Source organism: Acomys russatus, chromosome 8 (assembly GCF_903995435.1).
Source record: "Acomys russatus chromosome 8, mAcoRus1.1, whole genome shotgun sequence".
In the NCBI taxonomy this organism is placed as follows: domain Eukaryota; kingdom Metazoa; phylum Chordata; class Mammalia; order Rodentia; family Muridae; genus Acomys; species Acomys russatus.
Genome location: NC_067144.1, coordinates 16,366,149 through 16,381,942, shown reverse-complemented (window position 1 = coordinate 16,381,942; position 15,794 = coordinate 16,366,149). Strand labels below are relative to the sequence as shown.

The 15,794-nt window shown below is 45.4% G+C and overlaps 1 protein-coding gene across 1 annotated transcript in view; it reads left to right on the top strand.

The window, feature by feature from the left end:
* The first annotated feature begins 476 nt into the window (after window positions 1–476).
* Senp5 (SUMO specific peptidase 5) overlaps window positions 477–15,794 on the top strand; it is a 39,873-nt gene continuing 24,555 nt past the window's right edge. Inside the window, exons 1-2 of the mRNA XM_051149759.1 lie at window positions 477–680; window positions 13,290–14,775. Of these exons, the coding sequence (XP_051005716.1) occupies window positions 13,311–14,775 (1,465 nt within the window). The 5' untranslated portion in view covers window positions 477–680; window positions 13,290–13,310. The remainder of the gene's footprint in view (window positions 681–13,289; window positions 14,776–15,794) is intronic.

Sequence of the window (15,794 nt, the reverse complement as noted above, 5' to 3'; positions counted from 1 at the left end):
TATTTAAACAAATAGTTCATTGGATGAACGCTGAAGTACCCAACCAGAAAGAGAAGCTTCACTGGAGACTTCCTGAGTTGAGTTAGGTAGGTAGGCCAATTATGATCGAGAAGGAGGCTCTGCCCTCCTGGGAAAATGCTAAAGAAGTAATTTACCCTACCAAGGGGTAAGATCAACAAGGGGAATTGGGAAAGCCTGGACCTGACCTTAAACTGCAGTCCAGAGCAGGAATGTGAGGGCTCAGTGGATCGTACATCAGCTGTGGTTTGTTTTTTCCTTTCGGACCATGAGAGCTGATGACTAGAAATCGGAAGCCTCTATTGTGACGCCTGGGCCACTCTAGATTGCAGTTCCCGGCCAAATCCTCCCGGGCACACCCAGGCCTGCAGGAGTTCACCCCGCACCAAGAAGCAGGCGCCTCTAACCACGCCCTTCGCACACGGCGTAGGCGGAGCTTCTGGCGGAAAGGCGAAGAAGGAGGTGACGCGCAAAGCGGGGCGCCGGTGTCGCGTAGCGGCCGGGAGGAAGCTCGGCTGCCTCGCCGGCCGAGAGCAGGCCGGAGCCCGGGTCTTTGGCCGGGCTTCTCCGGGCGAGGGCGTGGGTGTGGGCGAGGTAACAGTCCCGGCCGCTGCAGCGCTCGTCCAGGCAGACGGGTTAGGTGCCGGGAGGAAAGAACGCAGGTAAGCGGGAGCGGGGCAGCACAGGCCAGGAGGCGTCCGCAGCGCCGCTGACCAGCCCTTCCCCGCCAGCTCATCGCCGCCCGAGGCCCGCACGCAGGCCGCCTAGTGGGCGCTGGTCTCCCGGGGCCGCGGCCCTCCTCCTTCCTCTGTAGCACAAGCCTTGCGAGCCAGACTGGCAGAAAACAGCGCCCGGGGCCGCTCCTTCCGAAGCTAGGGAAAGCGTTGCCTGAAGATCGCTGTCAGGCTCCCAGCTCCTGCCGAATCGGAAGTCAAGGGGTTTGAGTTTGATCCGACAGCTCTACTTGCTCTTTGCTCTTGGTTCCTTCCTATCGTGTTCAGTGCATGGTACTCTTGGGCTTTAGGATGACCGGAGACTACTTTTTTATTCTCTATGTACTAGGCAGTACTAACCTGGATTCAGCTGTGGGGCCATTCTGTTGGGGGAAGTGGGATGCGGAAAGGTCATGGGAGTTTGTAATTAAAGAGTCTGGAGAAGCTGAGTTGAAGCTCTAGGCTGCCGTTTGATGTTCGCCACCTGGACATAGGCACATTCTCATACCTATACAAATGACTTAGAACAACTGAATGATTTTTTTAAGGGTCTGGTTAGAACGCCGTTTAAGAATATTCAGGATACATGCTGCATTCCTAATTATGCTTTGGCCTTTTGTCCAGAATAAGCTTTCTTGGAGAAGGGTGCCAAGAAAGATACCGGGATCTTGTGTGGTTGGAACTTAACTGCAATCTGTGCTTTGAGTGTGCAGCATTCAAAAAAACCCAGTCCCTCAGATGCCTTGTGCTTATTGATAAGACCCTGGTATACGAAGGCTAACTCTTGGATTTCTCTCATGAGATAGCATTTGTGTGCTAGGCCTTTAGAAAACCACCCACTTGGGAGATGTTTCATTAATCTCATCCCATTTAGGAGTCTTGCACATATATTTTAAAATACCATGTTCTGTTCCTAAAATACCATACTCTGTTTGCTGTGTAGATTAGGCTGGCCTTGAACTTGCAGTGGTCCCCTGTTTTAGCCTCACAAATGCTGAGGTTACAAGCCCCAGTTTGTACATCTTTTTTTTCTCTCTCTTCTCACCACCACCCCACCCCCGCAATTTTCTTTTACATTAAAAAAAAAATGTACATGCATATTTTGTCTGCATGTCTGGTGCCTGTGGAGATCAGAGGAGGGTGTTGGATCTCCTGGGTGTTATGGATGGTTGTGAATCATGTGTTTGTGCTGGGAATAGAACAAGTGCTCTTAACCACTGAGCTATCTCCCTAGCCAGCCCTCTTGCCTTTCTTTTGGTTTTCTTTGTCTTTCTCCCCGCCTTTAGTTTTATTATTATTTTCAGGTACTAAGTAGTGAACACAAGGCATTGCACATACTAGGCAAGTGGTGACCCTGGTTCCACAGTCCCTAGTTCCGTGTCTTCTCGGTTTACTCCTTCATTCTGTCATCGTACTTGTGTTGTGGCTCTTTGAGAAGGGTATATGGGAGGTATATACTTTGATAAATCACCTGTCTGAAAACCTTTTCTGTTTTCATGAGTTCTTAGATGAGCCTAAAACTCTCTTGTTGAAAATCATTTTCCCTCAGAACTTTGAAACATTTCTCCATTGTTTTCTAGTTCCCAGTTGTGGGTGGAGGGACACACTTGCCTGTGTGGGAGTGCATGATGCAAATTCTCCACCCTGTTTATTGAGACAGTGTCTCTCATTTAACTTGGAACACACCCATTTGGCTGACTGGTTGACCATCAAGCCCTGGGAATCTGTCGTTTCGCGCTATCCAGCCCTGGGATTATAGGAATGGCTTGCTGTGCCCAGTTTTTATGTGGATCCTAGGGACCCAAAGTCAGGTCTTCATGTTTGTGAAGCAAGCATTTTCCCCACTGAGGCATCTCCTAGGCACCCTCCTCCCTTTGTTTTTTTCCTAAGATAGAGCCTGGCTACTTAGCTGATCTCTCTGTGATCTTCCTGCCTCAGCCTCCTTCGCACTTGGATTATAGGAGTGAAACCACACCTGGCTGTGTCAGCTACATAGAGAGGTTGCAGCTCTTAGTTTTTCTATTTCTTTCACTTAGTCTGTTTTTTGTTTGGGTTTTTCTTTTTCTTGGTTTTTTGAGACAGGGTTTCTCTGTGTAGCCTTGGCTGTCCTGGACTCTCTTGTAGACCAGGCTGACCTCAAACTCATATTGATCCACCTGCCTCTGCCTCCCGAGTGCTGGGATTAAAGGTGTGTGCCGCCACCACCCAGCTTGTTTTTTGTTTTTGTTTTGTTTTGTTTGAAATTATATGTAAGGAAGATGTTCCCTTTTCTGTTTTGTAGCCCTTTAAAATAATACAGGGCATGGTGATTCAGGCCTTTAATCCCAGCACTGTAGAGACAGAAACAAGTTAATCTCTATGAGTTTGGGGTCAGCATGACCTACAAAACAAGTTCCAGGCCAGCCAAGACTGCATAGTGAGAGCCTGCCTCTCTCTCTCTCTCTCACACACAGGGTATTTATTATATCTTGGGTTCTAGCTATCAAGTACTTGGTTGCCCAGTGGGTTTTGGGGTACCCTAAGACTTCATGTTGGTGTGTCTTTTTGACATGACATATTTTGAGCCTCTGTGTATGCTCTGGCACCACAGTGACATTGTAGTTTCATCTTTCTTTTGCTTTCTCTGCCCAGTTCTGTTTTTTGTTTTGTTTGTTTGTTTGTTGTTTTTGAGATAGCCTGGACTGTCCTAGACTCACTTTATAGACCAGGCTGGCTTTGAACTCACAGAGATCTGCCTGCCTCTGCCTCCTGAGTGCCGAGATTAAAGGCGTGTGCCACCATGCCTGGCCAGAATATTGTTTTCTAAAGTTGACTGTTCCTTTTCACTTTCTGCATTTATGGTGTGGTTGAACTACAGGGGCTAAGAGATGTGTAGCTCAGTGATAGAGTACTGCTGGGCGTTCCTGAGCTCCTGGTTTAATCTACAGTACTGCAAGAAGGACCTAGCATGCTGAGGTCATGTCAGTATGTGAAGCATTGGCTTGTTCCTAAAGGCAGACCAGCAGGAGAAAGAGATTCAGAGAAGTGTCCCTCTTTGTTTCTCCCACCTTCCCACCTTCAACACTCATCTGAATTTGGCTTTCATCGTTTAAGGCTGCATTCTGTAAGTGACTGCATGCTGCTCATTAGAGAGCCCGTGCTCCAGTGAAGCTTCATTCATCACGTAGATAAAGCAGTTTATTCAGTCATGCTCTTGCCTGTGGGCAATGGTTATTCGCTATTATAAACAATGTTTCAACAGATAGCCTTTTCATTATTATCACAGCTGTGTCTTCAGTTTAAATTGCTTAAAGTGGGACTGCCAGATTACTTTTGTGTTTTTTATGAAATCTTCCCAAATTCTCTTCGAAAATGGTTATATCTGTTTGGAATTACACCAGCCAAGTATGAAATGCTTTTCAGTCAGGTGGCAGAGGCAGAAGGATTGTTAGTTTAAGATAGGTCTAGACTGCAGAGTGATACCTTCAAAGCAGAAAGAAAGTAACTTTTTTGCTGGAGAAACAGCTGTGCAGTTAAGGAAGTAAGTAACCTCCTTCAGGAGAGTATGTTACAGCTTTTGTTTTTCTTTGGCAGCGTTGACCAAACCTGGGACTTTAACACATGCAAGTTAACACTATCTTTGAGCATAGCCCCAGACAATTGACCTCTTTTCTAATAGTAAAGTTGAGCAGCTAGTGGTGCTGTACATCTTTGATCCCAGCACTCGGGAGCCAGAGGCAGGGGGATCTTTGTGGGATCTTTGGGAGTTCAAGGACAGCCAGAGCTACAAAGAGAAACCTGTTTGGGGGTGGGGGAGAGTGAAGTTGTGCATCTTTTTATGCTTAAGGGCTATTTAGAAATCTTTATTTGTGAATTGTCTCCTCCTTATGTATTTTCTCATTAGGTTATCAAGTTTTTTTTAATTTTTGTTTGTTTGTTTGTTTCTTGTTTATTTTTCTGAGGCAGGGTTTCTCTGTGTAGCCTTGGCTGTCCTGGACTCGCTTTGTAGATCAGGCTGGCCTTGAACTCACGTCGATCTGCCTGCCTCTGCCTCCCAAGTGCTGGGATTAAAGGTGTGCACCCACTATGTCTGGCTTGTATTTTTGTTTGAAATAGAGCCTTTTCTGTGCAGCTCTGGCTGTCCTAGAATTCATTCTGTAGACTAGGCTGGCCTTGAACTCACAGAGATCCGTCTGCCTGTGGCTCCCAAGTGCTGGAATTAAAGGTGTGTGCTACCATTGCCCAGCTTGTCTTTCTTAGTTTAAAAGTTCTTTATACATTGGGACTATATTGTAAGTTCATTACTCATTGATGCAATTTTTGTATTTTCTAGGCTCCTAATCTTTATAGTCTCTCTCTCTCTCTCTCCTTCCCTCCCTCCCTCTCCCCCTCTCCTTACACCTCCTCTGTGTTAGTTGATGGGAGGAACCATTGCAATGGTTAGTCTTTATTAGAGAGAAGTGTGGCAGTTAATTATCAGTATGGCCTAATAATGTTTATTATCAGGTCTATAATTATTATTATGGCAGTATTTTCTAACCCGCCAGCCATCAATCAAGACACAGACATCTGTTATATTTTAAAATAGCCTTAGTTAACCTGGGGCAGGGCAGATATTAATCTCCTAACTACTTCCCATAGTGGTATCCTATACCTGCCCCAATCCCATGCCATCTGCTTGTAATAATTTCTGTCAAGCTATCTCCCATCCATAATCCCAAATACTTGTTAAATATCATCATGTGCTTCTCCATCTAACCCATGGTGTAGCCTTCTTCCACCTCTTCTCCTCTGGTCTCTTTCCTCTCCAGATTCATTCTCTCCCCGCCCCCCGCCCTACTGTGTGCTTGTTGGTGGTAGGTAGAGATAAATTAGGGTCAGTCTTGGTGCCTGAAGCTGTCTTTGGGGTGGGGGGTGTCACATTTTTGTAGTTGTTATGTTTTGGTTTCAAGACAGGGTTTCTCAGTGTAGTTCTGGCTGTCCTTGACCTTGCTTTGTAGACCAGGCTGGCCTCAGACTCAGAGATGATTGTTCATCTTTTATAAATATGTTTATTTTTATTCTATGTGTATGAGTGTTTTGCCAGCATGTATGTATGTGCATTACATACATGTGTGGTGCCTGCAGAGGCCAGAAAAAGGCCTTGGATCTCCTGGAGCTGGAGTTAGGGATGGTTGCAAGCTGCCATGTGGGTCCTGGGAACTGAACTTGGCTTCTCTACAAGAATAGCAAGTACTCTTAGCTGCTGACCCATCTCTCCAGCCTCTTGACTGTTCATTAAAAAAATAAATTAATGGCTGGGCATGGTGGTGCATGCCTTTAATCCCAGCACTCGGGAGGCAGAGGCAGGCGGATTACTATGAGTTTGAGGCCAGCCTGTTTTACAAAATGAGTCTAGGATAGCCATGAGTATGTACTGAAACCATGTCTTGAAAAACCAATAAGTAAGTTGATTAATTAATTAAAAACCCTAATGTTAACTGTGTATGAATTGTGTATGTGAGTGGCTGTATGAATGTGAGTGCAGGTGCCAGCAGAGGAAAGAGGTATGGGATTGCCTAGACCTGAAGTTATAGGCAGTTAGAAGCTCTTGGACCTGGATGCTGGAAACCAAATTTGAGTTCTCTGGAGGAACAGCTAGTGCTGTTAAATGCTGAGCCATCTCTCCAGCCCTTGGTGTTCCTTTAAAAAAAAAAAAAAATTAAAAGCCAGGCGTGGTGGCATACGCCTTTAAGCCCAGCATTCAGGAGGATCCCTATGAGTTCAAGGCCTGCTGTGACCAGATCTTAAGACCCCCCCCAAAAAGACTACCAGGACTCTATACCAATGCAATACACACGAGGACCTTTAATTTTTTGACTTGAGCCAGTCTCTGACTGTCACCAACACAGTGGTATCTAGAAAGAGCCCTGAACTCTGAGGTGAGGGTAAAATTACAGGTTCCTATCCCTCCAGCACTCCAAAGCAGGGGGTTCCTAGCCTGGCGATCATCTATTGGTTGAGTAACATAAAGAGGTGTCTAAAGGTGGCAGGCTACAGAAAAAGGCTCAAGACATCCCATGGCTTAGCTTGCTTTCTTCTCTTTGTTCACTACTTTGTCCAGGGAAGTGTCTGGTTTCCTATTAACCCTGTCTCCGGTGGGCCGGAAGGAATGTGGCCATAAAACTGGGTCTCTTATCAACTCTATCTCTGGTGGGATCCTTCGGGTCAGTTACTAGGCAATGCTATCTCTGGAGCTCTTCTTTGCAGTTGGCCAGATTATCTCCTCTAGGCCTATTTCTTAACCTTTGCCCCAGTAACCCTGAAATCCAATTTTAGTTCTTCTGGTATCTCAGGCCAGCCTGGTCTACAAAGTGAGTCTAGGACAGCCAAGGCTACACAGAGAAACCCTGTCTCAAAAAATAAAAAATACAAACCTTGCTCTTTTTGCCAGTGGTTATAATGTTTTCTATTGCCTTTTTGTGCATTGTGGCTTTCCTCCTTTCTGCTTGTTTGGAGGAACTAGGGATCAAACTGAGGACCTTGTCTGTGCTGGGCATGTGCAAAGCATTGAGCTGCTCCTCCCACCCCCAGCTTCCTTTTTTCTATTTAATCTTCTTTTTTTTTTTTTTTTAAAGCAAAGTCTTATTTAGCCAAAATGGCCTCTTCCTGCCTCAGCCTGCCAAGTGTATGCCACATGTCCAGCTCCATTTTAGGTGTACAGAGCAGAATCATGTACACTCAGGGTCCCCAGAACCTTCCCATCTTTCAGATTGAAATGTTATGCCCATTGAAAAGTAAACCCCTGTCTCTCCTTCCCTGTTAGCTTTGTTTCTGTTTTTGATAGAATTCTATGTTTTTTGTTTCCTTTGGTTCTAGAGCTGCGGGTTTCAACCTGTGGCTTGTGACCCCTTTGTGGGGTGGAAGTAACCTTTCATAGGGGTTGCCTAAGGCCATTTGGGAAACACAGATATTTACCTTATGATTCCAAACAGTAGCAAAATTTTAGTTAAGTAGCAGCCTAATAATTTTATAGTTGGGCATCACCACAACAGGAGGAGCTGTATCAAGAGAAACTGTGTCAAAGGGTTGAAGGGTAAGAAAGGCTGAGAACCACCGCTCTAGGGCTTCCTGCGAACTAGGCAAAGACTTCAGACACAGCCCTAGTGTTACTTTACTTTGAGACAGAGCCTCCTTTGTAGTTCTGGCTGGCTAATAATTCACCGTGTAGGCTGGGCTGGACCCAAAACCCAAACTTGGAGTAATTCTGGCTCTGTCTCCTGAGAGGTAGAATAATAGGTAAGAAACACTAATATGACTCCTCCTCCTCCTCTTCTTCCTCCTCCTCCTCCTCTTCTTCTTCTCTTCTTCTTTTTTAAGATTTATTTATTTATTATGTACACCAGAAGAGGGCACCAGCACCAGATCTCATTATAGATGGTTGTGAGCCACCATGTGGTTGCTGAGAATTGAACCTGTGTAAGGCTCTCTCTCTCTCAGCCTAAGCCTGGGAACGTGACCCAGACAAGCTTGGGAAAGTGACCCAGAAAGAATTGAAGGCCAGTTTCAGTTTCTGAGATCAAGGTAGCCAACCGAGATAAACAATTTCAACTAAGGTAAACAATTCTCAGAAAAGTACCATCTGGAAATTCTCTGGAAACTCCCCAACACCCCTCCCTGCCAAGAATAGCCCCCAAGACCAAGGACCCCTGCAATAGCCAATAACATTTAGACAAGCACCCTTAGCGACCACCAGAGCCAATCCTAACATAGGGCACGCAGCCCCTCCTAACCTTTGCGGTTTTAGCCTTTAAGAGTGGCCTGTAACAGTGACTCGGTGTGCCTCCCTTCCGAGTGAATGCTGAGGTCCCCTGACGAGCGTCAGCAATAAACCTTGTGCTTTTGCATCAACACTGTGGTCCTCGAGTGGTCTCTCTCGATGACCCCCTACCCGAGTGGACTCTAGGGTCCAACACCTGGGACCTTTGGAAGAAGAGCAAGCAGTGCTCTAACCTCTGAGCCATCTCACCAGCCTGATGACTCTTCTTTTGTTACTTTGTTTTTAAAACAGAATCTCATATCCCTCAGGCAAGCTCCTAATTTGCCTATATTTATATTCTAAGTATTAGCATTATAGTGTGTAACTATGTCTCATTCTTGTTGGTTTTTGTTTTGAGCCAGTTACAAGGTTTGTTTTGTTTTGTTCGTTTAATTTTATTTTTCAAGACAGGATTTCTCTGTGTAATAGCCCTGGCTATCCTAGACTCCCTTTGTAGACCAAGCTATCCTTGAACTCAGAAGAGATCCACCTGCTTCTGCCTCCTGTGTGCTAGGATTAAAGTATGTGTCACCACACCTGGTGGTGGTTGGTTTGTTGTTTGTTTTTTTTTTTTTTTAAGAATGGGTCTGCAGCTGGTTGCGGTGGCACACACCTTTAATCCGAGCACTTAGGAAGCAGAGGCAAGTGGATCAATGTAAGTTCGAGGCCAGTCTGGTCTACAAAGTTACTTCCAGGACAACCAGGGCTACACAGAGAAATCCTGTCTCAAAAAACAAAACAAAACGTTTCTCATTGCTGTCTCATTCTCCTTCAAATTGTCCTCACATCCACCTAGTTTAACTTTTAGAAGGGGACACTTCCTCTCTTGGGGAAGAAAGGGGCAGGGTAATTAGGATCTAGAGCCTAATATATTTCTTTGACTTCTGAATACACTAAAAAGTAATGGCTCAGCCTTTTGGGGGAACAGTAAGTACTTAATATCTTTAATCTTCAAATGACCTTCTCTCATCCTGAAGGAATGAAGCAATGGTTCCTCATTAGCAGTATATCCTTATAAGGTGTTGGTGAGAGGGCAGGCTCACAGTAGGAACTCATTTATCTTAGCTTGTCCTGCACTGTGCTTTCCTACTGGTGTCACTGTCCTGATTCATCCTCACCAAGAAAGGGAACAGAGCATAGGAGCCAGGATCTGGCGGGATACACACACACACACACACACACACACATACACACACACACACACACTTGTTGCTCAGACTTTGTGAGGACCTTACTTCCTTTTTCAGCTCCATCCATATTCCTAACCTTCATAGATATTTGTTACCTCTAATTTGAGGCCTTTCAGAGGTCATGTAGCCTTCCTTCATGGCCTTAAATTTTAGCTTTTTATGACCTGAGAGTGTTATTTGTAGGCATAAGGTTATTGTGTGTTTTAACTTCTGATTTTCTGTCTAAACGTTGTGTAAACTCTGCTCCCTAATTATCCTCCTGTTATGTCAATAAAGCAGTTTACAGTCAATCAATGAGGGGAGAGAATAGGGCTGGACTTCCTGCCAGCCGGGGGAGGAGGAGTCAGGGGGAGAAACCAGAGGAGTAGGCCACAGAGAGAGGTCCAAGGAAGATCAGGAGGAAGGACCTGGAACCCAGGAATGGTACAAAGTGCAAGTATTGCTGGGAATTAAGACAAAATAGCTTAGCAGGTTAAGAACAGACTTAAACTGCTCAGATTGTGTTGTGAAGCCCTTGTATTATAAAAGAGTCCCAATTATTTGTGTGATAGCCAAGTTAAGAAATAAACTAAAAGAAACAGTTTAATAAAATTAGCTTCAACAGTTATTCATCTGCCTTTTTTTTTTTTTTTTTAACGAGGTCTCACTATGTAGCCTCAGCTGACTTGGAAATTGCTATGTAGACCAGGCTCGCGTTGAACTCATTAGAGATTAGAGCTCCGAGATCTTCTGGCCTCTGCTGAGATTAGAGGTATATACCACCAATCTGGCTGGTTTTTTTTTTTTTTAGAAATATTACTGATCTTATCTCTTCTTTCATTGTCTTTGTCTCTGGAGCCTTTTGTTCATCTATCCATTGAGTTGGGAACAAGCAAAGGAAACTTATTCTAAGTACTGCCATTTAGTTTTCAGACTCCATTTAATCACTAAGTTTAAGTTCCCAGTCCTTACTGGAGCTGGGGACTTCCCAATAGCTAAACAGCGTCTGTGTTAAGGAAACAGCCCAGCCATCTCACGAACAACTTCTCCATCTTGTTGGCTGGGTCAAATTAAGTTTACCTTCTCAGGCTCAAGAACCTCCTACTATCCTGAGTGATGGAAACTCCCTTGCTCAGCCCCTTATGTCAAAATATGATTGGACAGTGCTACAGCTTCCCCCCAGCTCCCCTTTGCTTTATGCTTTCATCCTTAAAATTTGCTGTGTAGTGTCCCTTCAGGGTCCCAGTTCAGCTCCCTAGTCTTTTCTCCAGCCCTGATCAATCAGTAGTGGCTTGATTACAGTAAATGTTAATCACAGCCGGGTGGTAGCACGCTCCTTTAATCCCAGCACCTGGGAGGCAGAGGCAGGCGGATCAATGTACGTAGGTGCCAGCCTGCCTACGAAGTATCCAGGACAGCCAGGGCTACACAGGGAAACCCTGTCTCAAACAAAATAAAACAAAAAATGTTTCTCATCTGCATTGACCATTTGAGTGTGTGAGTTCTATTGGATTTAAGTTAACCCCACCACAGTTCATTCATGTCTGACAGGTGTCACGGTGTAGCACCAACGGCTGGTCCTGACTTTATGACCCTCCTGCTTCTGCTTCCTGGCTGCTAGAGTTAGATGAGTGCCCTGCACCTAGTGGAGGTTTGCCTTTTAAAAATCTTTCTTCCAAGCCGGGCGTGGTGGCGCGCGCCTGTAATCCCAGCGCTCAGGGAGGCAGAGGCAGGTGGATCGCAGTGAGTTCGAGGCCAGCCTGGTCTACAAAGTGAGTCCAGGACAGCCAAGGCTATCGAGAGAAACTCTGTCTTGAGGAAAAAAAAAAAGAAAGAAAGAAAGAAAAAGGAAAAAGAGTCACTTAACTACACAACTTTGATCAGTTGTGAATTCCTGCATTGCAGAAGCTTCTGACCCTAGCTCAGAGCAGCACTGATCTATTGGGACAGGTATAAGTAGCCAGCAGGCAGAACAATTCTCTACTGCTTGTAGGGCCTGTCGCTGTCACCTCCCTAGTCACTGGGATTGTTTGTTTGTTTTCTGAGACAGGGTTTCTCTGTGTAGCCTTTGGCCCCTCCTGGACTTGCTTTGTAGACCAGGCTAGCCTTAAACTCACAGAGAACCACCTGCCTCTGCCTCCCTAAGTGCTGGGATTACAAGCGTCTGCTACTGTGCCCAGCCAGGCAGGATTTTGGCCATGTTTATAGTACAAAGAATGAACGCCCCTTTGTGGGGGCTGGCCTCTAATCTCATTGGAAATTGGTCGGTATCCTCAGAACTTTACTGCCGTTGTTGCTCTGGTGGGCACATCTTGCCTAGTAGGTTGTAGCTTGAAGTGCTCATACCTGGGTAAGACTGTTGATTACCCTTGTCCACTGGCCTTGAATTTCTGATCTTTCTGCCTCATTCCTCTAGTGTCGGGGTTGATCATGTGTGTGCCTCGTGACTGGTCTTATGTCGTGCTGGGGATTGAAGCTGGGCTTTAGGAATGCTAGGCAAGTACTCCATCTCCAGCCCCACCATGTCTGCTTATTGGTGCTCTGCATTAAACACAGGGCACTGTGTATGCTAGGCTGGCACTGACTCTACTTCCAGCTTCACATCTGATTTCCACTCATTCCCTCTCACCTTTCACCTGAAATTCTGTGTGGTCTTATGTTTGTCTATGATCCTTATATTTTACCTTGAGACTGGATATAACACCCGATGAAGTCCTGTCCTTTTATAGACACTAGACTCTGACTTGTAAAAGTGGAGCTGGTATCTTTGAGGTTGATTACTATGTGGACCAAAGATACTTGCCCTTTAAAAATTTTGCTGACTGAAAGTTATTTTCCTATGGGCAAGTTATAAATAAGAGGTAAGAAATCTGTGGGAAGGGGTATTTGGTCCTCCTTCCATTACTGTCTTTCGCTTTACAGCTGAACACACAGTAGATATTAGAGACTCTGTGCTGGCAAGGTGGCTCGGGTACTAAACCCCCAGAACTTCTGACTTTGTTGCCTTGTGTGTTCTATCAGAACCTGATGCAGCGGGCTGCAGGTGGCTCAGCAGCTAACTTGCTGCTTTGGCCGAGGACCTAGGTTCAATTTCCAGCACCACATGGTAGCTCAGAACCATCCATAATTACAGTTCCAGGGAATCCAGCATCATCTTCTGGCCTCCACAGGTAATATGCACTTAAAGTGGTACCGCTATATACATGCAGGTAAATGCACAATCAGTTCCCAAAACAGAAAGTGGTATGTACTGAGAAAAGTTTTTTGTTACAAGGTGTCACTATACAGCCTGGCTAACCTGGAACATTAACTATGTAGAGCAGGCTGGCCTGGAACTCACAGAGATTGACATCTACCTGGCCTTAGCTTCCTGAATGCTGGGATTAAAGGCGTGCATGACCACCTCTTACCAGAAATGATTCTTGAAACATCCTCACCAGAAGCAGGTATAGAGGACATGGGGCCTTGTTAAAGGCTCATGCCTTCTTCCCAGTTCTTTCTTTGTGGATGGCAGAATAAATTGAAGTGTATACATTCTTTTTCTTTTTTTTAATTTTAATTGCTATATGTAACTTTTCTTCATATTTTGTTTTCTTTTATGGGTATATCCAGTTCTCATTATGCATCAGAAAAATGAAAAAACAGAAGAAGATTCTATGGAAGAAAGGAATTCACTTAGCCTTTTCTGAGAAATGGAATACTGGGTTCGGAAGCTTTAAGAAGTTCTGTTTTCCCCAGAACTTCTGCTTTTTAAAAGCTAAGCTGGGAAGGCCAGCTGTTTGGCATCAGCAGTTGAAGCATTTCCAGTGTAGTAAGAAGGGTCTTCACATCCAGAAAACATGGATCCAGGATGTGCCGCTTTGTTCAAAGACGGAGTCTGGAGTGGCCACTCACAGTGTTAGGACTTGGTACGCCACAGTGAGAAGAAAGGACACCAAGCACTTCATTTCTCCATCAAGGAGGCTCCTGAAACTCCGGGCAAATAAGTTACTCTCTTCAGCAAGGAGCTTGGACCATGAATACTGCAGAGAGAACAGTCTCCTGAAGGCAGTTACTGGCTTGTCAGCAAACACTGTGTTAGGCAAGGCCAGCGGTCACAAACCCAGGACAGACCCACAAGATTCAGACTTTCCCATGAAGTTCAATGGGGAGAGCCAGAGTCCAGGTGAGAGTGGCAAGATTGTGGTCTTGAACAAACATAGGAAGCGTGTTTGTTATGGCTGCTGCCAAGGGCTAGTGCACCACAGGAATGGGAGACCCCTGATTCCAAAACAGTTCCAGCTTAACCAGCATCGGAGAGTCAAAGTGTCTCTTATGATGTATGAGAAATTATCTATGATTAGATTTCGGTATAGGATTTTCAGATCACAGCACTTCAGAACGAAAAGCAGAGTTTGCAAGCTAAGAAAAGCCCAGCGAAGCTGGGTGCAGAAGGTCACTGGGGACCATCAAGACAACCTTAGGGATAATAAAACTGAGGGTGGCAACTGCAGCCCAGTCCCTTCCCTAGAACCAAAAGACCCTTGTCAGTGTCAGCCGTCCTTCCCAGATATGGACAGCACTGCTGTGGTGAAGGGAAAGAGCTCTCACACGCCTGACGGCCAGACTAAAGAAAGCCCCTTCTTGGACCAACAGAATGGCAGTGCCACATACACGTGGGACCAGTCACCCTCTTCTCCTAAGTGGGAATGTACAGAGCAAATTCGTGAAATCCCTTTAACAGAACATCCTTCTGGTAACAAGTTCACTTCGGAAACCGAAAGAGCAGTTATGACTCTGGACCAGGAAAGTGGGACAAGTACTGTCAGTGAGGACACAGTGAAACTGTCAGTGTCTGGAGCAGACAAATCTGTGAGTAGTGTAGATGGGCCTGTGTCTCAAGAGCCTGCTCAGAGTGAGAACTTCCAGATGGAGGAGGATGGATCGCTCAAGCAGAACATTCTTAGCTCCAAGCTGCTGGACCACCCTTACTGTAAAAGTCCCCTGGATGCTCCCTTGATGTGCAGTGAACTCAAAGTAGAAAACCAGATGGCAGGCGGCCAGAGCCGTCAGAAAGCTTCTCCCGTGGATGATGAGCAGCTCTCAACCTGCCTTTCTGGTATGCGCTGTTCTTTGTTGCCCTCCAACCTCTGGCCCTGGCCCGCACTTGCTGTGCTTCCTTTCCAGAAGAGTGTCAGTTTTACCTCCCACACATGGCTTTCTCTTCCAGCCATTAGATGGTGCTTGTGGTTGTTCACGCTGCTCCGTTATATAGATGTTGCTCATTTCTCGGTTTGCTGATGAACACATGCATTGGTTTTGCTCTGAGGATGCAATGAACTCTCTTGTGTGGTTCTTTCTGTAAGTTAAATTGCCATTCAAACTGCTGGTAAAAGAATATTGATACTTAGTGTTTTTTAAAAAATATTTTACTTATGTATATGAGTGCTCTGTGTTCAAGTGCAGCTGCAGGCCAGAAGAAGGCATCGGATCACATTATAGATGGCTGTGAGCCACCATGTGGTTGTCAGAAATTGAACTCAGGACCTCTGGAAGAGCAGCCAGTGCTCTTAACCACTGAGCCATCTCTCCAACCCTAGTACTTAACGAATTTCAAGAGGATGGACAAATTACCTTTAAAGATCTGTTAAACTTAAGCTTACAGATTACAGATGAGAATTTTACATTGTTGGGTTTAAAGATTTGGTGTCTTTGTTTTTAGACTGGATCTTAAGTAGCCCAGTCTGGCCTCAGACTTGCCATGTAGTTGAGGGTGACTTGAACTTGTGATCCTCTCAAGTGTTGAGATTACAGATATGTTGTCACCATACGTGATTTATGTGGGGCAGTGGCTAGAACTCTGGGCCCCATGAGTGCTAGGCAGACATTCTCTCAGCTGAACTATCTCCCCAGCCCTGATGACTTTTTTGTATGTTTGACTGCATCTTATTGGTGCATAGTTTCTCTCTACCTATTTTCCTTTGGATTATTTCTGGTTAGTTAGTTTTTCAAAACAGGGCTTTTCTGTGTAACAACAGATCCCTAGCTGGCCTCACTTTATAGACCAGGCTGGCCCAAAACTCAGACATCCACCTGTCTCTGCCTCCATCTTCCAAGCTGGGATTAAAGGCATGCATC